The 26,691-nt window shown below is 46.5% G+C and overlaps 1 protein-coding gene across 1 annotated transcript in view; it reads right to left on the reverse strand.

The window, feature by feature from the left end:
* Positions 1–411: 411 nt before the first annotated feature.
* Positions 412–26,691, reverse strand: part of LOC138960799 (mitochondrial glutamate carrier 1-like) — an 89,737-nt gene continuing 63,457 nt past the window's right edge. Inside the window, exons 7-10 of the mRNA XM_070332454.1 lie at positions 25,113–25,324; positions 23,755–23,857; positions 3,034–3,109; positions 412–2,718 (exon numbers count right to left, since the gene is read on the reverse strand). Coding sequence (XP_070188555.1) covers positions 2,574–2,718; positions 3,034–3,109; positions 23,755–23,857; positions 25,113–25,324 — 536 coding nt within the window. The 3' untranslated portion in view covers positions 412–2,573. The remainder of the gene's footprint in view (positions 2,719–3,033; positions 3,110–23,754; positions 23,858–25,112; positions 25,325–26,691) is intronic.

The following is a 26,691-nucleotide window of genomic DNA, read 5'->3' on the forward strand; positions in this document are numbered from 1 at the left end:
TGTGTGTAGAGCGATTCAGACCAAACTACTGGACCGATCTTTATGAAATTTGACATGAGAGTTCCTGGGAATGATATCCCCGGAAGTTTTTTCATTTTTTCGATAAATACTTTTGATGACGTCATATCCGGCTTTTTGTAAAAGTTGAGGCGGCACTGTCACACCCTCATTTTTCAATCAAATTGATTGAAATTTTTGTAAAACAATCTTCGACAAAGGCGGACTTCGGTATTGCATTTCAGCTTGGTGCCTTAAAAATTAATTAATGACTTTGGTCATTAAAAATCTGAAAATTGTAGTATTTTGTTTTATATATAAAACGATCCAAATTTACGTTCATCTTATTCTACATCATTTCCTGATTCCAAAAACATAAATATGTTATATTTGGATTAAAAACAAGCTCTGAAAATTAAAAATATAAAAATTATGATCAAAATTAAATTTCCGAAATCGATTTAAAAACAATTTCATCTTATTCCTTGTCGGTTCCTGATTCCAAAAACATATAGATATGATATGTTTGGATTAAAAACACGCTCAGAAAGTTAAAACGAAGAGAGGTACAGAAAAGCGTGCTATGCAGCACAGCGAAACCACTACCGCGCTGAACAGGCTTGTCAGTTTCACTCCGTTTTGCACAAGCGGCGGACTACGGTCATTGTGAAAAAATGCAGTGCGTTCAGTTTCATTCTGTGAGTTCCACAGCTTGACTAAATGTAGTAATTTCGCCTTACGCGACTTGTTTAATCTATATATATATACACGACTAGTGTCTGTCTGTCTGTCTGTTCGCGATGCACGGCCAAAGTTCTCGGTGGATCTTTTTCAAATTTGGACACCGTATTCAGCTACACCCCGGACACAACCTCATCGATGAGATATTTCAACACGTGCTCTCAGCGCGCAGCGCTGTGCGCGCTGAACCGATTTTGTTTTTTTTGGTCTGGATCCACTACCAGTAACTCTTCCTTATCTTCTCCAGTGTTTTCAGCCGCGATTATCTCCCTTCCTCCGTGTGGCGTCAATCCATATTCCCGTTACTACGTTACTATTTTTAGAAGGTCACTGCACGTTACTATTTTTAGAAGGTCTTCAGTGTTTTGCACGTTTATCTCCTTTCCTTCGTGCGCCGGCAAAGCCGGCGTACACCCGGCAAAGCCGGGTCCCAGGCACAGCCTGGTATTCGGCTCTACTTCTTCCCGGCGAAGCCGGTACCCGGCGAAGCGGGTAATCATCTAGTTTTGTCACATACACATATGATGTAATGCCCAATGGTGCATGTAACAGCTCAAATATAACTCATAGACACATGAAGGCATGGTGCTGAAAACCTGAAAGCAAATGAATTAAGCATGACTTGACAAGTATTTTTCAGATCTAGACACAACAAAATGGTTTTGCTTTCAGACACATAGTAAACAGGTTAAACCTCAACTGAAATGTTCTGAACTCCATGGCGTCAAAAACAGTGTCCTCAAAAGTGAAAGACAACAGCTCCACAAATCAAAACATCAAAAACAATCATGCACGTAAATTCTAATACATCTGAAAGAAATTTCCCAGTTCTAACACAAAAAATGTGCTAGCATATCAGTTTCTCTCAAAAGTCTAAAAACTGACATAACTAAGACTCTCCTGGGTAAAAAAACCAACATGCTCTTTATCAGGGTCAGACATGTTTCTCTTGAGATGCACTGTACAATTCATACTGTGTTCTGCTGTAATAGAAGTTGGTCTCTTAGATGCACTGTACAATTCATACTGTGTTCTGCTGTAATAGAAATCGGTCTCCTTCACTACACTATACCAAGATTCAAGGTAACAGTGACAAAAAAGAAGACATCCACCATAGGGGAAAAGATCACAAGTTCCCTTTGATTCCAAAACACAGATCTGAAGAGAAAAAAATACAGTCCTGTAAGTAAAGCTATTCTTACCAATGCAAGTAAATCATTTAGCTACAAGTTCAAACGGCAAGCTTGAGTGATGAGGGTGGGGAGGAGAAACACATGGAGTGCTGATCACTTTGCAGCAATGTCTTATACTTCCTGCAAAACACATCCATACCTAAAAGCCTACTTTTTTGACTGGCAAAATTCTAACAAAATTCTAACCACAAGTCCTCATCCGTTAAAACAGACATGGACTCCTCTTTCTTTCTTTCTTTATTTGGTGTTTAACGTCGTTTTCAACCACGAAGGTTATATCGAGACGGGGAAAGGGGGGAGATGGGATAGAGCCACTTGTCAATTGTTTCTTGTTCACAAAAGCACTAATCAAAAATTTGCTCCAGGGGCTTTCAACGTAGTACAATATATGACCTTACTGGGAGAATGCAAGTTTCCAGTACAAAGGACTTAACATTTCTTACATACTGCTTGACTAAAATCTTTACAAAAATTGACTATATTCTATACAAGAAACACTTAACAAGGGTAAAAGGAGAAACAGAATCCGTTAGTCGCCTCTTACGACATGCAGGGGAGCATCGGGTAAATTCTTCCCCCTAACCCGCGGGGGGTCATGGACTCCTCGTCCAGCATGAAATGTACCTAGCTGTGTGAGGGTATTCAAGGTTTTTTCACTCCTAGAAGGGACTCTGCTACACCAAGGTAGTAGACTGTTTGTGCAATGCCGAAGAGGGGAGCGATGACCAAAATACGACACAGGGCTCCCTTCAGAAAAGCTTTGGGTCCCTCCTGAACCATCACAGTTCTGAAATTATGGAAAGTCAAGTTTACAAGAGAGCGCCAACATGTCTAAATCAAACAAGAAAAGCAAATGCTTATACAAATCCCCTTCGTCATATCCCATTACAGTGGAACCTCTCTTAAAAAACGGCAGTCTGGCTTGTTTCTGTGCAGAGCTGGAATTGTTTTTATGTCACTTTGCTAGGCTGTAGATTTAGAATATGTGTACACGTGAAAGAATTCTGTAATTACATGTACAACGCCTGGACAGGTCTGGTGTATACATGATCGCTACCTTACGTGTATGTAAAGTCAGAAGGAAAAAAAGTGTAAAACTCACTTGAAGCAATGTAAAATGCCATTATATACTTGTTCCCCAGCCCCTTTGTGCAACGTCTGTAAACGAGTTTTCACCACTGAAATGATGAGAAACAAAGCACTTGAAGATCAGTTATACTGCAAAAGATTGAGTCAAACCAAAAATCCATTCATAAATCAATAAGATTACATAATTACAATTTGTACCATGACATAAAGTTCATAATATGAATTCCCTTCTAAACTACCAGTTATAAAAAAAATGGGCAGATTCGTTTAAGTGCAGATCTTTGTGATGAGGCCGTTTATTGTAAAACCAAATCCAAAAAGGAACAATTATTCACAAAAATTTATTCATTCATTATGAATTAATTAATTAAAAATAGATTCATTCGGTTGGCAAGCGACTGAAGATTCCATCGAGATAAGTTTTTGTGACTAATTGTTTGTCTGTGCACTTAAAAAGATTGTTGGGTCGATATATTTGTGATTGTAACGTATTGCTTTGTCAATAACAAACGTTCCAACTACTTACATTTCTTTCTTTTTTTAATATTTAGTAAAGTTTTGACCAAATGTTTTAACATAGAGGGGGGAATCGAGACGAGGGTCGTGGTGTATGTGTGTGTGTCTGTCTGTCTCTGTGTGTGTGTAGAGCGATTCAGACTAAACTACTGGACCGATCTTTATGAAATTTTACATGAGAGTTCCTGGGTATGATATCCCCAGACGTTTTTTTTCATTTTTTCGATAAATGTCTTTGAAGACGTCATATCCGGCTTTTTGTAAAAGTTGAGGCGGCACTGTCACACCCTCATTTTTCAATCAAATTGATTGAAATTTTTGTAAAGCAAACTTTGACGAAAGCCGGACTTCGGTATTGCATTTCAGCTAATGGTGGCTTAAAAATTAATTAATGACTTTGGTCATTAAAAATCTGAAAATTGTAATAAATTTTTTTTTATATAAAACGATCCAAATTTACGTTCATCTTATTTCTCATCATTTTCTGATTCCAAAAACATATAAATATGTTATATTTGGATTAAAAAGAAGCTCTGAAAATTAAAAATATAAAAATTATGATCAAAATTAAATTTCCGAAATGGATTTAAAACAATTTCATCTGATTCCTTGTCGGTTCCTGATTCCAAAAACATATAGATATGATATGTTTGGATTAAAAACACGCTCAGAAAGTTAAAACGAAGAGAGGTACAGAAAAGCGTGCTATATTGCAGCACAGCGAAACCACTACCGCACTAAACAGGCTCGTCAGTTTCACTGCGTTTTGCACAAGCGGCGGACTACGATCATTGTGAAAAAATGCAGTGCGTTCAGTTTCATTCTGCGAGTTCCACAGCTTGACTAAATGTAGTAATTTCGCCTTACGCGACTTGTTATTCTTTCTTATTGTAAAACCAGTTATATGACTGGAAAGGCCATTCATTCCCCTACCATATTCAGCAAACAGATTGATTTTACATATGTAAGTGTCTATACAGTGGAACCTACAACACAGTCACTCTTAAAATGACTGGAAAGGCCATTCATTCCCCTACCATATTCAGCAAACAGATTGATTTTGCGTATGTAAGTGTCTATACAGTGGAACCTACAACACAGTCACTCTTAAAATCAAATTTGCAAAAGTAAGGTTCCCATGTCAAAATCGACAAGAAATCAGATATTAAGCTAAAACGCCACAAGTTTTGTATGTCATTGGAAAGATCAATCAAATTTGTATCCAAAACAGTCAGTTTTGTTCATCTAAGTTTTGTAACAATGATGTCATAGCATGCTGAACAGTGTAGGTGTCATTCCTCTCAGAAGCCATTAAAGGTGGTTTTTGAAGCTGTTTTGAGCACTTATTATAAGGTATTCCTCGTGACATAATTACAACCTCCAACCCGAATATAGCTCTTGGAGTGATAGGAGACAGATTTTGTGTCCATTATATCCCTTGAACCAGACCTAATAATTACATGCAGTATGAAGCATCTGAACATCACATCCATCAGCCTTACTGTGGTGCAATTGTCATAGCCATCAAATAAACTTGGCCAAAAAATTATTGCAACAACTTTCGCACGCTAACAAAAGCGGTAAAACACAATCCATTTTAGTTCAACTTTATATGCTGGAAAAGGTAATTATGTCCACCGTTTATATCATTTGTCCGATCGGTGGTAATTTGTATAGGCATCCCGTTACAGCCTGTCAAACAAGGTCACCCCTAAAATCGAAAATTTCAACAATAAATTTTCATTTAATTAATATACTTACTCAACTCACATAAATAGCATTAACTTCAGTTCATTGCTTAGGTATTGAAGTAGTACTCGACACTGGTACAGGGGGAGGTAACTCCCAAAACAAAACAAGTCCGTAGTCAAGGACAGGAGTCACCTCCCCTACCGGTAACCCCGCGCATGCGCGAGCCCTGCTACCGGTCATCATTCCCCCACGGAAACACACACCTTCAACACATAAAAAATGTTAGCGGGGATGGTTGGGAGGGTATGAACTATGTGAGTTGAGTAAGTATATTAATTAAATGAAAATTTATTGTTGAAATTTTCGATTCAATCCCATATTCTTACGTCAACTCACATAAATAGCAGATTGCACATAAAGGCGGTGGGATACTCACATTATTCTCTAGGAAGTATCTGGCCTGCGGCAACCATTGCTGGGAGGCAGCTAGTACCGTCCGGGCAAGTGCTGGCAATGTCCCGAAGGTAGTAGCTGAGAAAGACGTCCTGAGATGTCCAGTAAGAAGCGTTAAGAACGTCCGCCATCCTACCAGACTTGAGGACAGCTAATGAAGTCGCCCACGCTCGAGCCTCATGCATTTGAGGCGATCGTAGAGGGAGGACTGACTGCCCCCCCCCCCCCCCCGGCCCCCCCCCCCTTGAGTCTGCCACCACTGATATGCAAGCCTTATAAGTGTGGAAGACCATCTGGTAAGCATGGTTTTTGCTATGTCTTTATTTCTAGCTGTGTTCAGTGAAATAAATAGCAGCTTCTGATTAGATGCTCTGAGCGGAGCGGTGCGAGACAAATACGCCTTAAGTGCTCCTACCGGGCAATTAGAAAGATCCGGATCGCCGGGCGCCAAAATGTCCCGAAGAGGCCGAATGGAAATAGCTCGTGAAAGCTGGTCCGGTTTTTGATTCTTTGCGAGAAAATCGGGACGAAAACGCAGTGAGACAGAACCGTCTCTTTCGAACGCGATGTCACGGTCTAGGCCGGAAAGGCCATGGATCTCGCTACCTCTCCGCGCCGAAACGAGCAGGATTAGCATGAGAGTCTTACGCGTAAGATTAGAGAGGCTAGCGCCTTGTAACGGTTCGAATGCACTAGAACGTAAAAATTCTACAGTGGAACCCCTCACAACGACTCCCCTCTCTAACGACTACCCCGCCACAACGACCCTTTTTTTTTAACCGATGTGTTTCCTTATATAGTTGTCACCAGTGTAGCGACCACCCCGCTCTAACGTCTAAGGACCGACCTAACAGCTTGTGTAACGACTTTGTCAGACAAAGCCAAGACTCTCAGTCAGCGTAACGCATCACTCATGACAAACCGGTTATAACCAGTTATAACCGTCTCGCGTAAGCAAAGGCACTAATTAACCGCTGAGAGGTGTGATGGTTGGGTGGGCTGAGTAAACATCACAAACCAATCATCGAGAAAACAAACTCACGTGACCAACATACACCGTTCAATTCAGTCAGAATAGAGTCTTTGGACAGAAGAGCAGTGGAGATCGACATGGCGTCTACAAAGAAAAGAAAATATTTAACTCTCGAAAATCGAGTGAATGTTGTGAACAGACACAAAAAGGGAGAAACTGCCATCGCGATTGCAAAAAGTCTTGATGTTGGAAAATCAAAAATTTTAATAATAAATTTTCATTTGATTAATATACTTACCCAACTCACATATAGCAATTAACCCTGGTTCAGTGCTGGTAACGCTGTACGCGTCCCCTTGGTAACAAGGGAGACCACTCTAAAAAAGAGTGACCAATACCCATAATGACAGACTAATACAGAGTCTGACTTCCGTATGCGTGCGCATATGCCGCCATTTGTATCATTCTAAACGAAGCCCAACTCACTTCTTTTTTAGAACTCCATACCCCCACAGCGGGGAGGCGGGAGGGAATAAACGATGTGAGTTGGGTAAGTATATTAATCAAATGAAAATTTATTATTAAAATTTTTGATTAAATTACATATCTTACCCAACTCACATATAGCAGATTGCTACTATAGGAGGAGGGTACTCACCATCTCAAGAACGGAGAACCTGCCCTGCCGCCACCAGAGAAGGCAAAGCAGAACTGCCATCATGACGACTTGCGGCAACATCTCTCAAGTAGAAATTAATAAAGATGTCTTCTGACCGCCAGTAAGCCGCCGCAAGCACCTCTGAGAGGCGCCCTGAGCGAAGAACTGCCAAGGACGACGACCAGGCTCTAGCTTCATGAGTCCTGGCTGAAGTAAGAGGCAAAACCGCCCTGGTCTCGCCTGACTGGCTCTGCCACCAGACGTAAGCCTGCCAAATGGTATTAGATACCCATTTGGTCAAGGTAACCCTCGAGATGTCTTTCCCTCTCACAGTGTTGAGGGAGATAAAAAGTAACTTCTGAGCTTCAGAACGAATCGGCGAAGTCCTAGACAGGTAGCTGCTGAGGGCTCTCACAGGACAGTTAGCAAGATCGGGGTCTCCAGGAGCAAGCACATTGCTCAAGGGGGGAATATGAACAACAGGAGATGACTGACCAGGCTTTTGATTTTTTGCGAGAAAGTCCGGTCGAAACTTAAGAGACAAAGAGCCATCTTTCTCTAACGATATATCCTTAGCCAAACCCGATAAAGCATGGACTTCGCTACCACGCCTAGCAGTAGCGAGCAAAACGAGAAACAAAGTTTTCCTCGTAAGATTAGCCAAACTGGCTGACCGGAGAGGCTCAAAGTCATCCGAAGCCAGAAAACGTAACACTAAAAACAGATCCCAAGCCGGGAGCTGTGCCTTGGAACGAGCTGTAACACTCGCAATAACACCACTTAAGTTAATTTTGTGACCCAATTGTCTGAGAGTAGAGGAGATAGCAGATCTCCTAACCCGTAACGAAGAAGGCAAACCACCCTGATCCGCCAACCAGGCCAAATGATTGGCCACTTGCATCGACCTAGGAGAGAGAGGATCCACCCCATTCTCCACACACCATTTCGCCCAAGACGCCCAGTGTGAGGAATACACCGACTTGGTCGAATCCCTGTGCGCATGTTGAACCACACCCGCACGGAGCAAAGAGACTCTGACAGAATCCAGCCGTGAAGCTGCAGTGCCTGTGGATTCTCGTGCGGAATGCCTGACCTGGGCTGTAACAGATCGCCTCTTCGAACCCCGAGAGGAATGGGAGGACGAACCGCCAGCCGCAGCAGATCGGGATACCAGTGCTGGCTGGGCCAAAGTGGAGCGACTAGCACCAACGCTGGTCTTTCCAAGTCTGCCTTTCTTATCACCTTGCCCAGAAGGCAAAAGGGAGGAAAGGCATAAGCCTCCAGATTCGTCCAATCCATCTCCAACGCGTTCACTCCCCAAGCTTGAGGATCCGGGAACGGCGACACAAAGAGAGGAAGCCTGGACGAGAACCTCGTTGCAAACAGATCAATGAACGGCTTGTTCACTTGAGCCCAAAGGCGATCCAGAGCCTGGTGGGACAGAGTCCACTCCGAGTGAAGGATCTTGTCCCCCCTGCTGAGGGCATCTGCCAAGACATTGAGTGTGCCCTTCAAATACTTTGCTGACAGGAGAATGTTGTGCTCGTTGCACCAAACCAGCAAGCGACAAGCGCTGTCTGACAGCACCTGAGAGCGCGTGCCTCCCTGGCGGTTTATGTAAGCCGCCACAGTCATGTTGTCTGTGTGTACCTTCACATGACTGTTTACCAACAGAGGCAGAAAAGACCGAAGTCCCAGAGCCACAGCCTCTAGCTCTAGCGCATTGATGTGCCAAGAGGCCTGACTGACGTCCCACACACCCGACGCTGTCTGCTCCGTCAGATGAGCTCCCCAACCTGACCGGGAGGCGTCCGTGAAAAGATTGTTCCCAGGTAACGGAAGAGCAATGGGAACCCCCTGAGAGACCCAGGGAAGAAGCCACACCCGCGTGGTACGGCTGAACCAATCTCCCAACTCGATCTGAGCATTCCAGCCCTGAGTTGACTGATCCCAATGAGCTTGCAAAGCTGCCTGAAACGGCCTCTTGTGAACCCTGCCCAGAGGAACAAGGGAAGCCATGGATTCCATCTGGCCCAAAAGGGAGGACAATTCCCGAGCCGTGGACAGATTCTTTCCGTGCAGAGAGTGTATCAACGTCTGCAACTTGTCCACCCTCTTTTGAGAAGGACGGACTAACCAACTGAGGGTATCGAACTCCATCCCCAGATACGTGAAACGTTGAGACGGTTCCAACTCCGACTTCACCAGATTGACTGTGAAGCCGAGTTGACCTGCCAGACTTAACACCCTCTGAGTGTGCGCCCTGCCAAGGACCTGGTTCTGATGCAAAATCAGCCAGTCGTCCAAATACGCTCTTAGGCACACACCCTCCCGCCTCACGAGTGCACAAAGTTGACGAACAACCATCGTGAAAATCCAAGGGGATAGAGAGAGACCGAACGGAAGTGCCCGGAACTGAAAAATTTTCTCTCCCCAGCGGAAGCGAAGCCACTTCCTGTCTGCTGTGTGCATGAGCACATGAAAATAGGCATCCGTCAGGTCGACGGACGTGGCCCAGTCTCCCGGCCGTAGAGCCTCTCTCACCGAAGCAGGAGTCTCCATCGTGAATTTCACAACCCGGAGAAAAGTGTTCAGGGTTGAAAGATCGAGAACTGGTCTCCAAGCCCCCGAAGCTTTGGGGACCACAAATAGTCTGCCGTAAAAGCCCAGAGACTCTCGATCGCAAATCTCCTCGATCGCCCCTTTCAAAAGAAGGGAAGACACCCCCCTGAACAGCCGACTTGGCCTCCGGATCTTTCGGAAACCGAAAAGGCGGCGGTATCCTGGTCAGAGGAGCCTTTCCCTCTGCCCAGAGAAGACGAAGCCCGAACTCACTATCCCTAAAATCCACTCGCTGGACACCAAGCGTGCCCAGGAAGCGAGAGCCCTGGTGGGGCCGCCCGCCACCACAAAGGTGGGGGCTACCGGGATTGCAGGTTCGGGAAGCCATCATTGGGGGTGAGGCTTACGCCCCGATCCCCTGGAACCACCAAAAGAACCCCTCTTCTGATGAGGAGCACCACGCCCCCTACCTCGAGAAGAAGTGTTCTGGTTCTGAGCTTTGCCCCTCCCAGAGGAAGAAGACTGAGGCTTATTCTGAGACCGAGGATTATTCTGCCCTTTCGGCAGGCCCTGCTGCGCAATCCGCGCAATGGCCAAATCCCTTGCGTCCTGAGTCTCTTTCTGCAGAGCGTCCAGAGATGAACTACCCAAAAGAGAACCCTCCGAGAACGGAGAGACCCTCAGATTGTCAATCGTGACTTTGTCCCCGATCCGAGAACCCGCCAGAAAGGCAGATCTGCGCGAGAGTACCGCGTGAGTATATAGTTTGGCAGAAAGACTCATCTGTTCCTGCGAAACTTTGGCTAAAGTAGCCAAGAGAATAGTCACGTCCTCCGAAGAAGCATCGTAACGAAACTCGAACGGGTCCAGTGAAGAAGCGATTGACCTCGACAAAGATCTTTGGAGCGACTCCGAGACAGACGACAACTCCAAAAGAGCCCTTCCTGTTTCTTCCAAGGACAACAGAGAAGCTTCCGTATAGGGGACAGTCCTGTCCTTACTATACCCATCCTCTCGCAAAGAGGCCAGTTCCGGTGTAACCGGAAGAACAAACTTGGGCAGAGCGAAAGCCTCAACCAAATTGACAGGACGACTGACAATTCTGAAGTTACGCAAAGCAGCAGCACCAGGAACTTGATGCCCTGCTTGAGCCAGCCACGGCAAAGCCGACTCCGGTGCCTTGCCGCGCTGTGACAACAACGGAACAGCCGAAGCATGAGGAGATCCCTTAGTGAGAACGTTTGCCATTTCGAAAGCCACAGAAGGAGATTCCCGGAACCGGAACGAACGACTCGTATCCTTAGAAGTCCGGAAGTCTCCCAGAGCTGAAGGTGGTGGTACAAAAGGAGATTTACACTCCACCACTCCTTCCTCGAAATACTTCGAAGCCGTTCCAGCCGCCAAAGCAACAGCACTTGGCAGCCTTTTGCGGCAAACTGAATTCAGCACCTTGTTCCTGTACGGAAGTACCTTCATCAGGACAGCCATCGTACACATCCGTGCAACCCGGAAGTTGACCCCCATATTGACTGTCACAGTCGAATAAGGAGCCAACATTCCCAGGGCGGAAGCGGAAGTCGCACACTCTGGCAGCCGCCTGTAGGCAGGGCTGAGTGCACCGGACCTTCCGTACGCTCGACAGGGCTCCTACCCTCCACTGACCCACCGGAAGCACGGTGACGGCCAGCCGAGTGATAGGAACTTTCACCCCCAGGTGTTAGGCTAGGGGCTACTTCCTCCTGAAGACGCGCCACGCTTTGGCCGGAGAACCCGGTTACTAACGTGGCAGACATACCTCTAGAACGCACAGGAACGCCGGAAGGCGAACCACTCGACGGCGGAAAACAGAAGTCCCCATCATCCTGCGAAGCATGCACCTCCGCCCGCGTGACCGTAGCCGAGGGAGGAGGCCGAACCTTGGCTAGCAAAGACGCATCCGCAACACCGGAAGGCAAAGCACGAAGCTCCGCTCTCGTGGACGAAATCTCCGACGCCAACGAAGAAACCTGTGAACTGAGAGATAGCAACAACGCGGCTACATCCGCAGACGCCAACCCAGGAACAATAGGAGAAGCATCAACTTTAACCGGTTTATCCACACAAGAGGTCTTGTCCCCAGACTTAGCAGGCAAAATGGAAGTGGCGGGTAAGTCCACCAAAACATCAACACATTTCTTAGAAAGAGGTTCCAACACAGACACGACCGCCTGGCCGGTTAACTTAGCTTTTCTAGGAACTTTCTTTGGCGGAGAGGACACATCAGCTACCTGTTTAGGAGTTGACCTCTAATAGCATTGTCGGCCATGACAACAACTCACGAAAACAATTTTGAGACAAAATATTTGTAAGTCCAAAATGCGGCCAAAAATGCGGCCAAATTCAAGAAAATAAAAGGAACGACCTCACCTCAACATAGTTGTGAAGTCCACACGAAGAATAAACCAAGAGGAAAGAAACAAAGTCCAAAGACTAAGTCCCAAAGGCTGAAAAACAGCCAGAGCGTACAGAAAATGCGACCAGCTCGACTGAGCGCTGAGTTTGGAATGATACAATTGGCGGCATATGCGCACGCATACGGAAGTCAGACTCTGTATTAGTCGTTCATTATGGGTATTGGTCACTCTTTTTTAGAGTGGTCTCCCCTTGTTACCAAGGGGACGCGTACAGCGTTACCAGCACTGAACCAGGGTTAATTGATATATGTGAGTTGGGTAAGATATGTAATTTAATCGCAAATTCAAAGAATTATCCAAGACAAAGAAAACATTCTGAAAAGGTGGGAAAGTGGTGACAAGGCAGTGAACGCACTCACCATGCACTGACATCATACGAAAGCAGCCACACAAACACAGCACAGAGGCAGAGGCAGGTGTGCAGATGCTTTGTGAGAATAAGCGTTGAAAACCAGTTTGAATTAAAAAAACAGCAGATCGAGCCGCATGTCATAATCATTCTTCTTGTCTGGCTTTATTGACTGCATGCCGATCTTGTGGCAGTGACTTTTCACTCTTCAGTCGGAAATACACTGTACACAACACCGCTCTCACTCTCCCACACTGACTACCCTAAGCCCTGACAACTGATCCTTGGAAATTGTTTGGAAGAGTACACCTCTCTATTTCTCTCCAATGCTCTTCCTGCTGACATGCAGTGACATCGGACACCCCAGTGAGTTTAGCCAGCTACCCCCCCCCCCCCTCTCTCTCTCTCTCTCTCCCTCCCCCCAGCCATGTACTGTTTGGTGCTGTGGCCAGAGAGATGTCACCGGCTAATTGAAGCCAGCTGCACTGTTCACTCAGAGCAAAACTTGTTGACTGTGTCTAACTTTTGACAAAGCAACACAACTGAAGCGTTCACAGATTAGGTAACCGACTCACTGGTCAAGGCTGCGGGGAAACAAGAGTATCTTGTCGATGAAAGAGGTTACACACAGATACGCGATGCTGAGAACGGTGGCCGATTTTTCACTCTCTTTCTCAGAGGGCCTTCATCATTGCAGGGACTGCTGTAAAGAATGCTTGCTCAGAAACTAACTCTTTTTGCATTGAAACATGCACCAGAACTGGTGGACACCATCGACAATGTCAAACTTGAAATCGAAGCAGTTTGCTTGAGGAAACGGTCGTCAGCAACTCAAACATCTCTGTTTTCTTTTTTTTAAGAAAATCTGAGGTGACTTTCTTTGTGGCCCCCTGACCCCGCCCCCTCCCTCTGTAAGGACCCCCCTCCATAAGGACCGATTTTTGTCAACATTTTCAAGGTCGCTAGAGAGGGGTTCCACTGTAGTACTAAAAGAACATCCCAAGCCGGGACCGAAGTCCTTGCTGCTGCGGTACTGAAGGCGGCGCCCTTCAGCACGCTCGCGATGACTCCCCCAAGGGAGATGAAGCGCCCGAGCTGTTTAAGCGTCACGGAAATGGCGGACCGGCGTACTCTTAGAGTAGACGCTGCACGACCCTGGGAAGAGAGCCATGCCAGATGGTTTGCGACCTGCATCGATCGCGGAGCAACCGGGTTAACACCATTAACTGCACACCATCTAGTCCAAGACAGCCAATGCGATGAATAAACAGAGGAGGTGGAACGCCTGTGTGCCTTCTGGACCAAGTCCAGAGTGAGATCAGAGGCGCCTGAGCGCCTCAATGATCTTCGCACAGTCTCCAGGCGTGAAGGTCCAGGAACTGGGGGCGATCGTGCGGAATCCCCGTCCTGGACTGAAGCAGAGGCCGAGAGGAATCCGGAAAAAGATCCGGAAACCAATGCTGGCTCGGCCAGCGGGGAGCCACGAGAAGAAGACGAGGCCGCTTTAGGTCGGCCTTTCGCAGGACCTTTCCGATGAGCGGAACGGGTGGGAAGGCGTAAGCCTCTAAACCTGTCCAGTTGATCGCCATCGCGTTGATATTCCACGCCTCCGGATCCGGAAAGGGGGAGATGAAGATCGGGAGGCGACGCGAGAATCTCGTGGCAAAGAGATCGATCATCGGGCGCTCTACTTGCGCCAAAAGGCGTAGGAGCGCCTGATGGGTAATGGTCCACTCTGTATGAAGGACCTGAGAGGAACGGCTGAGAGCGTCGGCCAAGACGTTCAGACAGCCGGGCAGATAGCGAGCCGAGATCAGAATCTGATGGTGAGCGCACCAAGAGAGTATCTCGCACGCTCGGCTGGACAACAGCTGAGACCGAGAACCTCCCTGCTTGTTGAGATAAGCAGCCACCGTCGTGTTGTCTGTATGGATCAACACCTGGTTGCCCTGGAGGGCGGAGACAAAATGCTGTAGGCCCAAGAACACCGCCTCGAGCTCGAGGCGGTTGATGTGCCATAGCTGCTGCTCTGGTGACCACTGACCGGAAGTCGTGTGTCCGTCCAAGTGAGCTCCCCAGCCCTTCTGAGACGCGTCCGAGAAGAGATGCGTGGAGGGAGGAGGTAGCGCTATGGGCACGCTCTGCGTGAGCCAGAGAGTGTTCATCCACTGAAGCGTGGCCTGCTGAAACCAGCCCCCGAGAGGGACTGAAACATCCCATCCCTGGGAGGCCGGGTTCCAGACTGAACTGAGTGCCTCCTGAAATGGGCGCTTGTGTGCCCTGCCGAGTGGGATGAGAGTCGACATGGACTCGATCTGGCCCTGTAGCGACGCAAGCGTCCTGGCTGGAGCCGAATGTCGCCCTAACAGGGAAGACAGGAGGGCCTGCAGTTTGTCGATACGTCGTTGAGTGGGACGGTTGGTTGGTTTTTGGGGTTTAATGTCTCTTCAGCAGATGGTTGAGTGGGACGGACTGTCCACTCCCGTGTATCGAATACCATGCCCAGGTAAGTAAAGGTCTGTGACGGAGTCAACTCGGACTTGGTTCGGTTGACCTGAAAGCCGAGAGCCTGTGCCTGGGCAAGAACGAACTGGGTATGCTGGTGGCAGAGTGCTTCTTGCTGATGAAGTATCAGCCAGTCGTCTAAGTACACTCTGAGACGAACGCCGTGCTGCCGCACAAGGGCGCAAGACTGGCGCACCACCATCGTGAATACCCAGTGGGCGAGCGAAAGCCCGAAGGGTAGAGCTCGAAACTGAAACACTCGGTTCCCCCACACGAAACGCAGCCACTTCCGGTCTGCCTCCTGCATGAGGATATGGAAGTAAGCGTCCGTCAGGTCGACGGACGTCACCCAGTCTAGGGGACGAAGTGCCTCCCTGACGGTCGCTGGCGTTTCCATTGTGAACCGAACTTTGCGCAGAAAGCGGTTCAGAGGTGAAAGATCCGAGACCGGACGCCACCCTCCGGATGCCTTGGGTACGACGAAAATCCTGCCGTAGAATCCCAAAGAGGAGTGGTCGATAACCTCTTCTATTGCATGTTTCTGCAGCAATAGAAGGATCTCTGCTTGGATTGCCTCCCGAGCGTCGGAGCTGACCGGAAACCGGAAATTGGCCGGCGCTCTGGACAGAGGTGCTTTGTCTTCCTGCCAAGGAAGACGGAACCCCGACCGAATCACCCCCATGATTGAAAATGTTGACAAAGGGGTAGAGGCTTGGGGGGTGATTGGATCGGGGGTGTCTCAGACCAGACCCCCGCTTCCCGAAGGAAGGCTTACGCTGGTAAGGGCGGGACCTTGAGCCGCCTCTTCCTGCGTGAGACGCCTTCTGCCCAGAAGACTTGGCAGGCGCTGGGGCAGACCCTCGTGGTTTGTTGCTCTGCTGCTTGAGAGCAAGCTCCGTCAGCTGAACCACATGCTGGTCGCGGGTTTCTTCGGCTTGCCTCCGAAGAGCTTCCAGTGACCGCGACCCCAACAACGCCCCCTCAGAGAAGGGAGAGACTCGCAAAGAGTCTATGGTGGCTTTGTCAGTTAAACGCGAGCCGTTGAGAAGGGCCTCACGTCTCCAAAACACAACTTGTGAATAGAGACGAGCCGCGTTCGTCATCTGGTTGTCAGTGACCTTCGCTAGAGCAGCCAGGAGCATGGCTGCATCTGCCTCAACCGCGTCATCCCGAAATTTGAAGGGTTCAATGGATGACGTAATGGCTCTCGTCAAAGACCTAATCAGCGTTTCCGCCAGAGAGGAAAGCTCAAGGGAGGAACGCCCGCTCTCCTCTAGCCCTAGGAGACCCTGTTCCGTGCAAACGGCGGTTCAATGGATGACGTAATGGATGACGTAGTGTCACCGGAAGTGGTGCTTTGGGCAACGAAAACGAGGCGAGGAGGGAGTGCGGCTTGCTCGGAAGCCGCGTTCTTCTCGAATTGGCTGGTGGGCCGCCGCCTGCCTGTGCCGAGGCCAACCAAGGCTGAGCAGATGCCATGAGCGACCAAAAGAGGGAAGGGTGAGGCAGCGTCTGCACCCAACACCTGAGCCATCGCAAAAGGGACAGAAGGCGACTCGACAAAGCGAAACCGCGCCTTAGCGTGCCCGATGCCCGCAAAATCCGCCATAGCGGAAGGAGGAGGAGGAGCAGCGAAAGTAGATTCGGCCGAGACACCTTCGGGAAAATATCGCGAAGTGATCTCCGCCGCCAACTCCAGAGTAGGGCCAAGTTTGCTGGGGAAACGCAAAGGAGGATCGACTGAGAACAAACGTCATCACCCTCCATTCCCTCGAAGCAACCTTCCTGTTCTTCGTCAGAATAGTGGTCCGGAATACCGGAAACCCACACATCCGCCGGAACACCAGAGGAGGAAGTGGCCAATGTCGGCTGACCAAAACTCGGAAGTGCAGAACCACTAGCCAAGAATTGCCCAGCGACAGCGCTACCGGAAACGCCGAAGCGGAACCGGTAGTAGCGGATGGAAGTCGGTGCATCACCGGAGCCGGAATAGCAGGGTCACTGCTACCGGAAACACCGATGTGCTGCCCTCCGCCGGAAATACTCGCCGAAGCAAAACCGGAAGTGGAGGACGACGTTCCGAGGGTAGCCGCGACAGGAAACCCCGAGGGGAGACCGGAGGAGGCTACCACCTGCGTACTATTGAGGGGAACAGCGGAAGCCGAACCGGAAGTAGCAGGTCGTTGTCCGCCGACAACCTCTCCCAGGCCGAAAACGGACAAGGAAGCTGTTGCTGCCTGCCCCCCAGAGGCCGGAACAGCCAAAGCTGAACCCAGGGAGACAGACTGGTGCGCGTCACCGCTCCCCCGCACAGACGCCACAGGGGCAGAATGCAGCCGAGGAGGAGTCGTCCGAAATCCCGGCGGAAACGCAGAAGCGAAACCCGGGAAAAGAGGTATGTGAGAGCCCCCAAAAAATTGAGAACTCCCACTAACACCACCCAACGCCGGAGCGCTAGAGACGGGCGGTGCTGAGAGACCAAACTCCCCTGGAAAACCAGGTGAATCGGTCAACAGACCAGAACAGTCCGGTCCGATGTCAGCAGAAGTAATGGTGGCTGACGCACGCAGCCGAGAAAGAGACGAAACGTCCCCCACGCCAGGCGGTAGGGAAGCGACCGTCGAGTGAGTAACGCTCCTTTCAGCCGAATGCAAAGACTGCAAATCTTGCTTAAGCGCGGCAAACATGGACAAAAGCTCATCCCTAGTCACAACATCACTCGGCCGAGAAACCGGCGAGAGCAAAGGGGGTGACTGAAACACCCGTGCAGACGACGTAGAGTCGATAGACACGCGCGCAGACTCCTTAGTCGCGGGATCAAAAACCTGCACTACAGACGGCTTAGCCGGGGTAGAAGCTACCGAGGTTCGCGTCTTGGGCTTAGCTTTGGCTTTATCTTTATCTTTATCCTTCCCCGGGGAAGCGAGAAGAGAGACTTGCTTCGACTTGCTCTTCAAGCCTTTATCCGCCATAATGAAACGAAGTGCCAAACGTAACACGTGGTGACAAAATTTCACAGGGAAGGCGAAAATTACAAACTGTCGAAACGCGTTGCGAAAACAAGAACGTTCTTACCAAGAAGAAGAGACGCAACGCAGGAAACCAAGGTCAAATGGCCTTCCACAAAGACCAAGGCAAAAAATGCCAGAGAACTACAACACGTCCTTTCAGTGGTGTTGAAGTGGGTGGAATGATGATCGGTAGCAGGGCTCGCGCATGCGCGGGGTTACCGGTAGGGGAGGTTCTTTCTTTCTTTATTTGGTGTTTAACGTCGTTTTCAACCATGAAGGTTATATCGCGACGGGGTAGAGGAGGTGACTCCTGTCCTTGACTACGGACTTGTTTTGTTTTGGGAGTTACCTCCCCCTGTACCAGGGTCGAGTACTACTTCAATACCTAAGCAATGAACTGAAGTTAATGCTATTTATGTGAGTTGACGTAAGAATATGTGATTGAATCGACCTGACAAAAACCATAGCCCCGTGTTTTAAAATCTGCAAAAAATCAGAATGTGCACTTACCAAACACTTCTGACTACCGTTGGAAAGGCCATTCAATTTCCAGTTCAAAGCATTTTGTTTGATGCACCTTACTTCTCTAGTCTTTGTGTAGCCTTTTGACAAAGGCGGTGGGGGTCAACCGTTTCAGAGGCCAAAAAAGGCACGTTTTGCGGCCATTTTTCCGGGGGTCCTCCACTCAAAGAGCCATATCTGCTCAAGTTCTCAATGAATTGCTTTAGAAATTTTAGAAGTTATGACTAATAGGCTGACCAAAATCTGTGTTGATTTTGGTGAACGTGTATACTAAGCGTGTCTTATTACGCAACGTTTCCGAAAGACCTAAACAAATATTCGTATTAATTCAGGGTTTAAGGACAAGAAATCGTGACATTGCATGCTAAGAAAACAAGAAGGGCAAAGCCCATACGACTCACATGCTTGACCTTGACCTTTACATGACCTTGACCTTCAGGGTCAAGGTCAAATAACTAAACCTAGCAATGACATCATACACTAAGAACTGCTTTACACATTTTTCCTACCAAAATACATACCTACCAAGGTCATGCAACACAAAGCTGTTAATTCAAGACATAGGAAGTACAATGGTGCTTATTGGCTCTTTCTACCATGAGATATGGTCACTTTTAGTGGTTCACTACCTTATTTTGGTCACATTTCATAAGGGTCAAAGTGACCTTGACCTTGATCATATGTGACCAAATGTGTCTCATGATGAAAGCATAACATGTGCCCCACATAATTTTTAAGTTTGAAACAGTTATCTTCCATAGTTCAGGGTCAAGGTCACTTCAAAATATGTATACAATCCAACTTTGAAGAGCTCCTGTGACCTTGACCTTGAAGCAAGGTAAACCAAACTGGTATCAAAAGATGGGGCTTACTTTGCCCTATATATCATATATAGGTGAGGTATTCAATCTCAAAAACTTCAGAGAAAATGGGAAAAATAGCTGTTTTTTAGACAACATTTATGGCCCCTGCGACCTTGACCTTGAAGCAAGGTCAAGATGCTATGTATGTTTTTTGGGGCCTTGTCATCATACACCATCTTGCCAAATTTGGTACTGATAGACTGAATAGTGTCCAAGAAATATCCAACGTTAAAGTTTTCCGGACGGCCGGACGGACGGACGGACGGACGGACGGACGGACGACTCGGGTGAGTACATAGACTCACTTTTGCTTCGCATGTGAGTCAAAAATGGTAGGGGCAACTGGTGCCAAAGTTTCAGGCAGATCTGAGTACTGGTTTACATTTGCTGGAGATGGGAACGCGCACGAAAAATTATCGATCACCGTCAATGGTAACGTATACAGTCGCTTTAGAAATTAACAGTCCTAGGCCTGTGCTAACTTGGCTGTGGTTATTTCTGTCCGGAGCCCTGTGCTCGGTGTGATACGCTTTGGTGATTTGATGGTTATAAGAGTCCGCAGCGGGCGCACGGTAGTGCGGTGTGTGTGTGTGTGTGTGTGTGTGTGTGTGTCTGTGTGTGTGTGTGTGTTTGTGTTTGTGTGTGTGTATGTGTGTACACGTGGGGCTTTTGTTGTTATTGACTCATGTTACTTACAGCTCAGTTCAGCCCTGTCTCTCTGTCTGTCTCTCAGAGAGAGAGAGAGAGAGAGAGAGAGAGAGAAAGAGAGAGAGAGATGATGATGATGATGATGATGATGATGATGATGGAACTTTATTGATGATGATGATGATGGAACTTTATTTTTCAAGGATAGAGGTTTAAGGCGACGCCTTTTCTTACAACCGGTCCTTACTTCTAATACAAATGTCTAACAAGAAGAGCAAACGCTCGATCGAGTCACTTTCGCAGTTCTGAATATTATATGAGGCATCAGATGGACAGGAAGAAATTGCTATTCACAACACAATGAGTCACGTTCACATAAAATTTGAGCCCGGTCACTTTTATAGTTTCCGAGAAAAGCCCAACGTTAAGTTGTGTGTTGCCGAACAGAAAAGGCTAGTTATCTCCCTTGTTTTTCTGATAACGTTCGTAAAAGGCTACAGATGTAAATACTTTGATGTAAAGAATAATCCTACAAAGTTTCAATCACATCCGATGAACTTTGTCAAAGATATAAAATGTCTAATTTTTCCTTTGACGCTGACCTGTGACCTTGAAAAAGGTCAAAGGTCAACGAAACCATCGTTAAAGTGTAGAGGTCATTGGAGGTCACGACTAAACAAAATATGAGCCCGATCGCTTTGATAGTTTCCGAGAAAAGTCCAACGTTAAGGTGGTGTCTACGGACGGCCGGCCGGACAGCCGGCCGGCCGGACGGCCGGCCGGACAGACTAACACTGACCGATTACATAGAGTCACTTTTTCTCAAGTGACTCAATAAATGATAAACAAGTAAAGCAACATGACAAATAAACAAATTAAACGAACGACCCAGCAAACAATCGACAAGTAAGCAAACAAGCAAATAAACACAAACAACAAAATGACAAAGTAAGCAACATACAAATCAAAAGCGAAACATGCAACATGTTAATTGAGGTTACACATGTAAAGTGATCGACGGTAAAATTCAGACAATACCAACGTTTACACTAATGCTTACAATGATTATATGGTGTAAATGATGAAGATGATGATGATGATGATGATGATTAATGATGTTGATGATGATGATGGAAAATCGCAACATAAATTCCACATAATACATGTAATAAAGAACATATTTTTGTAATTCATAAAGCTTTGCCAATTGTTGACAGCTACTTGCACATGTTAAGACTAGTAGCCATCTAGGTAGACATATAATGATTTTTCAGAGCTTGTTTAAAACTCTTTAGTGAGGTTAATGATCTTATTACAGACGGAATGGAGTTCCACACCATAGAGAGAGAGAGAGAGAGAGAGAGAGAGAGAGAGAGAGAGAGAGAGAGAGAGAGAGAGAGAGAGAGAGAGAGAGAGAGAGAGAGAGAGAGAGAGAGAGAGAGAGAGAGAGAGAGAGAGAGAGAGAGTGTGTGTGTTCGGGTATGCATGCTGTTTTGGTGTATCTGTTCTTCTTCTGTTCTTCTTGGTTGGGATGATGGTGGATTTTTTTATTTTTTTATTTTTTTTTGGGGGGGGGGGGGGGGGGGTACAGTCATCGACTGCTTGCCGGACCGGGACGGGCCTTTACAAAACTTTGGGTCTTGCCACGTACAGATGTATTTTTTATAGTGTTCGGATGTGCGGTTTTGTTCTTATGTACATTTACTCTTTTGTCGTGGTTTTTTTCGACTCTTGATTTTCCTCATCGATAAGGATGTAGGTTTGTTTTGTCTGTGAGCTTTTCTCAAAGAATAACCGACATTCATTTTCGCGTATATTTGTTCGTGTATATTTTAGTTACGCGTTGCTGTTACCGTTTTGTTTGCATGATGTTGTTGTTGATTGTTGAAGTTTATTGTTGTTCTTCTTCTTATTATTATTATTCTTGCTTTTTGTTTTGAACAAGTACTCACATTCTCTCTCACGCTTTCCAATTTCAAAGATTGAAACCTGTTTATTTACATCTCACTCTCTCTCACTCTCTCTCTCTCTCTTTCTCTCTCTCTTTCTCTCTCTCTCTTTCTCTCTCTCTTTCTCTCTCTCAATCCGTCTCTCTGTCTCTAACACACACATAATCATAAACAAACTCATACACACACACACGCACGCACACACACACACACACACACACATCCCCCCACACACGCATACCACCAGCACCACCTCAACCCACCTACACCCCCTTCCCTTCCCCTGCCACACACACACACACACACATGCGCACGCACACGCGCACACACACACAATCGCTCTCTCTCTCTCTCTCTCTCTCTCTCTCTCTCTCTCTCTTTCACTCTCACTCAGTCTCTCTGTCTCTAACACACACATAATCACGAACAGACTCAAACGCACACATATACACACAGGCAAACACACACACTCTAACACACACACACACACACACACTACCGCGCGCCCACCGCAAACTCTTATAACCATCAAATCAGCACAGCGCTCTGGCTAAAAATAACCTCAGCCAAGTCAGTACAGGCCAACGGCTGTAAAACTCTTCGAAGACTGTATACAGTACCATAGACGATGATCGATAATTTTTCTTGTCCGTTCCCATCTCCAGCAAATGCAAACCAGCACTCAGATCTGCCTGAAACTTTGTCGACGATTGCATCAACCATTTTTTTCTTAGCATGCAAAGTCACGATTTTTTTGTCCTTAAACCCGGAATTAATACGAATATTTGTTTAGGTCCTGCGGAAACGTTGCGTAATAAGACACGCTTAGTATACACGTTCACCAAAAACAACACAGATTTTGGTCAGCCTTTTGGTCATAACTTCTGAAATTTCTAAAGCAATTCATTGAGAACTTGAGCAGATATGGCTCTTTGAGTGGAGGACCCCCTCAAAAATGGCCGCAAAACGTGCCTTTTTTGGCCTCTGAAATGGTTGACCCCTACCGCCTTTGTCAAAAGGCTACACAAAGACTAGAGAAGTAAGGTGCATCAAACAAAATGCTCTGAACTGGAAATTGAATGGCCTTTCCAACGGTAGTCGGAAGTGTTTGGTAAGTGCACATTCTGATTTTTTGCAGATTTTAAAACACGGGGCTATGGTTTTTGTCAGGTCGATTTTAGGGGTGACCTTGTTTGACAGGCTGTAACGAGATGCCAATACAAATTACCGCCGATCGGACAAATGATATGAATGGTGGACATAATTACCTTTTCCAGCATATAAAGTTGAACTAAAATGGATTGCGTTTTACCGCTTTTGTTAGCGTGCAAAAGTTGTTGCAATAATTTTTTGGCCAAGTTTAGTACAGCACTGCCATCACCAACAAACACATCACCGCTATCCCCACACACTCACAAAACAACATCAATACTCTCAGTGAACCGAATTATGCATTCATGTAACTAATTAGACCCTCTGCAGGCTAGGGTTGGGTGATAGCATATGTGTATGCTTATACCAAAACACACATAAATAAGAATTTATCGGATCTCATCATATGTTATCAGTAAAGCACTTACCATCAATAGGGTTGACAGCAAAAGATGCAGTGCAGCCAGCAATGCAACCAGAAACGAAGGAATGATAGAACACCGCTTGATCACTGCCTTCCCGCCGCTTGCCCTGCAACACATCCACAGATTAATGAAACACTACGATATTTTCGGGACTATAAAGTGCTTCGCTATAAAGAGCGCAGCCCCCACTTTTAAGGTAAAATTGAGAAAAATACACACATTAGGCGCTTCTAGTGTATTGGCCGCACATCAAAAGAAGAATACAGAGTGGAAATATTTTTACTTTCGATGTACGGTGGCAGGTGCATAGTAATAGCCGGTTGGCCTGGTGACCTCAGGTCAATGATCCATACTTGTCAGCTGAGACCAGCTGCCTGCCCCAGTTTACAGACACTGACCTTCTTACCCGGGGTCAATGACCGAGTTTTACCTATGAGACCGACTCCTTTGATGTTTGAGAGGAAACTCTGCCAGGGTGATAGTAGCAGAATCATGCATACCACAAGAGAGGGAGTGTTATGCTTCTTTGTATAGCATATGGGCAAATGTGTATTCGTCTTTAGCCTTACATAAGGTGATACCGGTCAATAGGGCGCAGGGGTTTCAGGTTCAGGAAAAAAGTTGCGCCTTATAGTCCCGAAAGTACGGTATGTCTGCCCGTCTCGTCTGTGTGCTATCACTAGCAAAACTTGTCAACACAAGCCTTGAGACACACTCCTCACAGAAATAATGTCATCAACTTGAGGAAGAGACACGTCACTAACAACGCCATAGACACAATTCTTATATCTGAACACTTGCAAGTCAACAATTCCCCAACACATTTTTACAACAGTCTCCATGGTAGCATATATAGTTGTTTCAGTGGCACCTCTGTCTAACGACTTTGAAAATGTAACCAAAATTTGGTCATTATTTGGAGGGGTCATATTATATAGAGTTTTAGATTATTTCGTCGAAGTCCGGGTCCGTCAATGATCCGGAATGACATGGGCGTTTTGCTCGATACTGCCCGCAAAGTGATCATGTTATTCTTTCCTTATACGATTATGGTATGGCTATTAAATTAATTACCTACTAAACAGTTTTTTTGCTTGTTAAATCCAGCCCCGTAACTACTCGTCGGATTTCAGCACATTTTTGCGACGGTGTCCCAGTCCTTATAAGTCCACTGATGGTCAGTCGCATGTCGTAACAGAGAGGAGGATGTTATATAGAGGTAAGAAATAGAAGGAAAAATATTCCGTCACAGAAAAATGGGTCGTAATATTGAGGGAGCCGTACAAACTACATTCGAGGGGTCGTTACGGGAGGTACCACTGTATCACAATTACATAAATGCAGTGTACAAATCTCCATACCAGTTTGTTGAGGTTGGCAAAGAGAGGAAAGTAAATGGCAGAGAAGGTGATGTCACGCAGCGCAGTGGCTCCACAGCCCTGGTACAAGCCAAAAATGCCACGCTCCCGGACAAGCTGCATTGCAATGGTTCTGGCCGACATTTTTGGAGCAGGCTTGCTGGACTTAGGGCCGCTATTTACTGCTTCCCCAGTGGCAGCTATGTCTATCTGGGCTGCAAAACATTGTTACAACTGTGCTCGTCAGATAATACAACTGACACATCAAGGAAAAGTATTTCAATTTGATATAACTTTTATTTCCATGCAGTAATTTGTGTCGTATGACGAAGAGTTGTCGTTTTACACACAAAGTATGTCTCATTTGAAATTCACAAAGCTACCAAAAATTGAAACGACATGTATCCTCAATGGCAAAAGATAGTATACATTTTCTAATTTTGTGTCACAGACATTATATTAAACACAATCGATTCTTGCCTTGAACACAGTTTGACACAGAGGCCGTGTTACTTTGGATTACATGTAAATTTGCTCATCAGAACCGTGTCACCGTTTGTGATTTTTGACATTTGATAGGTATAACCAACTGTTTTTTCAAATTCTTCATGTATTGAATCTTTTTTCATCTGCACTCTAAAACAATCTTTTTGAAGTTGACATTCATTCAAATAAAGAGGAATTATGGCCGCTGTGTATTTGTTTCGATTTGTTTAAAAACAGAGGTAGTGCACCACGAAAACAGTGTTCGCTCAAAACAGGGGACACGCCTTTTTCTAAAAAAATATGTACACTTCATGAAAGAAAGTTGTAAAGAAAGTTTCACACAATGATTCATTTTTCATTTCATTTTTCATTTTCATTACTTTATTGTCCCATCACCGGGAAATTCGGGTCGCTTCCTCCCAGTGAAAAGCTAGCAGCAACGGAGTCGCGCTACCCAGGTGTTCGCGTGTTTAGGTGTATTCAACCACCTGCACTTATGGCAGAATGACCAAGGTCTTTTACGTGCCATTGTGATGACACGGGGGTGGGACATGGCTTCCGTCTCTGGGTCTGCACATAAAGTTGACCCGTGTCCGTCCCGGCCCGAATTCGAACCTGCGACCTTCCGATCACAAGTCCAGTGCTCTACCAACTGAGCTACCGGGCCCCTGTTTAGTGCACCAAATTTCTTTCAAAGTGTCTAGTTATCTCGATTTATAATGTTGAAAATTGATGAAAGTCAATAGCTCCGAAGTAGCGAGGTTGGTGTGTTTCTCTGCATTAGGACAGTAAGAGTAACGAACGAACCACCAAGAAATCGTATTTTCAGCAGGGTGCACTCTATTTTTCAAGTCTTGATGATCCTGAATATATTTTGCAGAAAAAATACTCAATAAGAGAAGGCTATGAATTCTTAAAAATTGCGGTGCACTTCGAGGCCGATGTCTGCTCTTTAATCGTAGGTCTTCTTCTTTGTTCATGGGCTTAGACTCCCACGTTCACTCATGTTTTTTGCACGAGTGGAATTTTACGTGTATGACCGTTTTTACCCCGCCATTTAGGCAGCCATGCGCCGATTTCGGGGGAGGCATGCTGG

The sequence above is a fragment of the Littorina saxatilis genome, linkage group LG3 (genome assembly GCF_037325665.1).
Source record: "Littorina saxatilis isolate snail1 linkage group LG3, US_GU_Lsax_2.0, whole genome shotgun sequence".
Lineage (NCBI taxonomy): Eukaryota > Metazoa > Mollusca > Gastropoda > Littorinimorpha > Littorinidae > Littorina > Littorina saxatilis.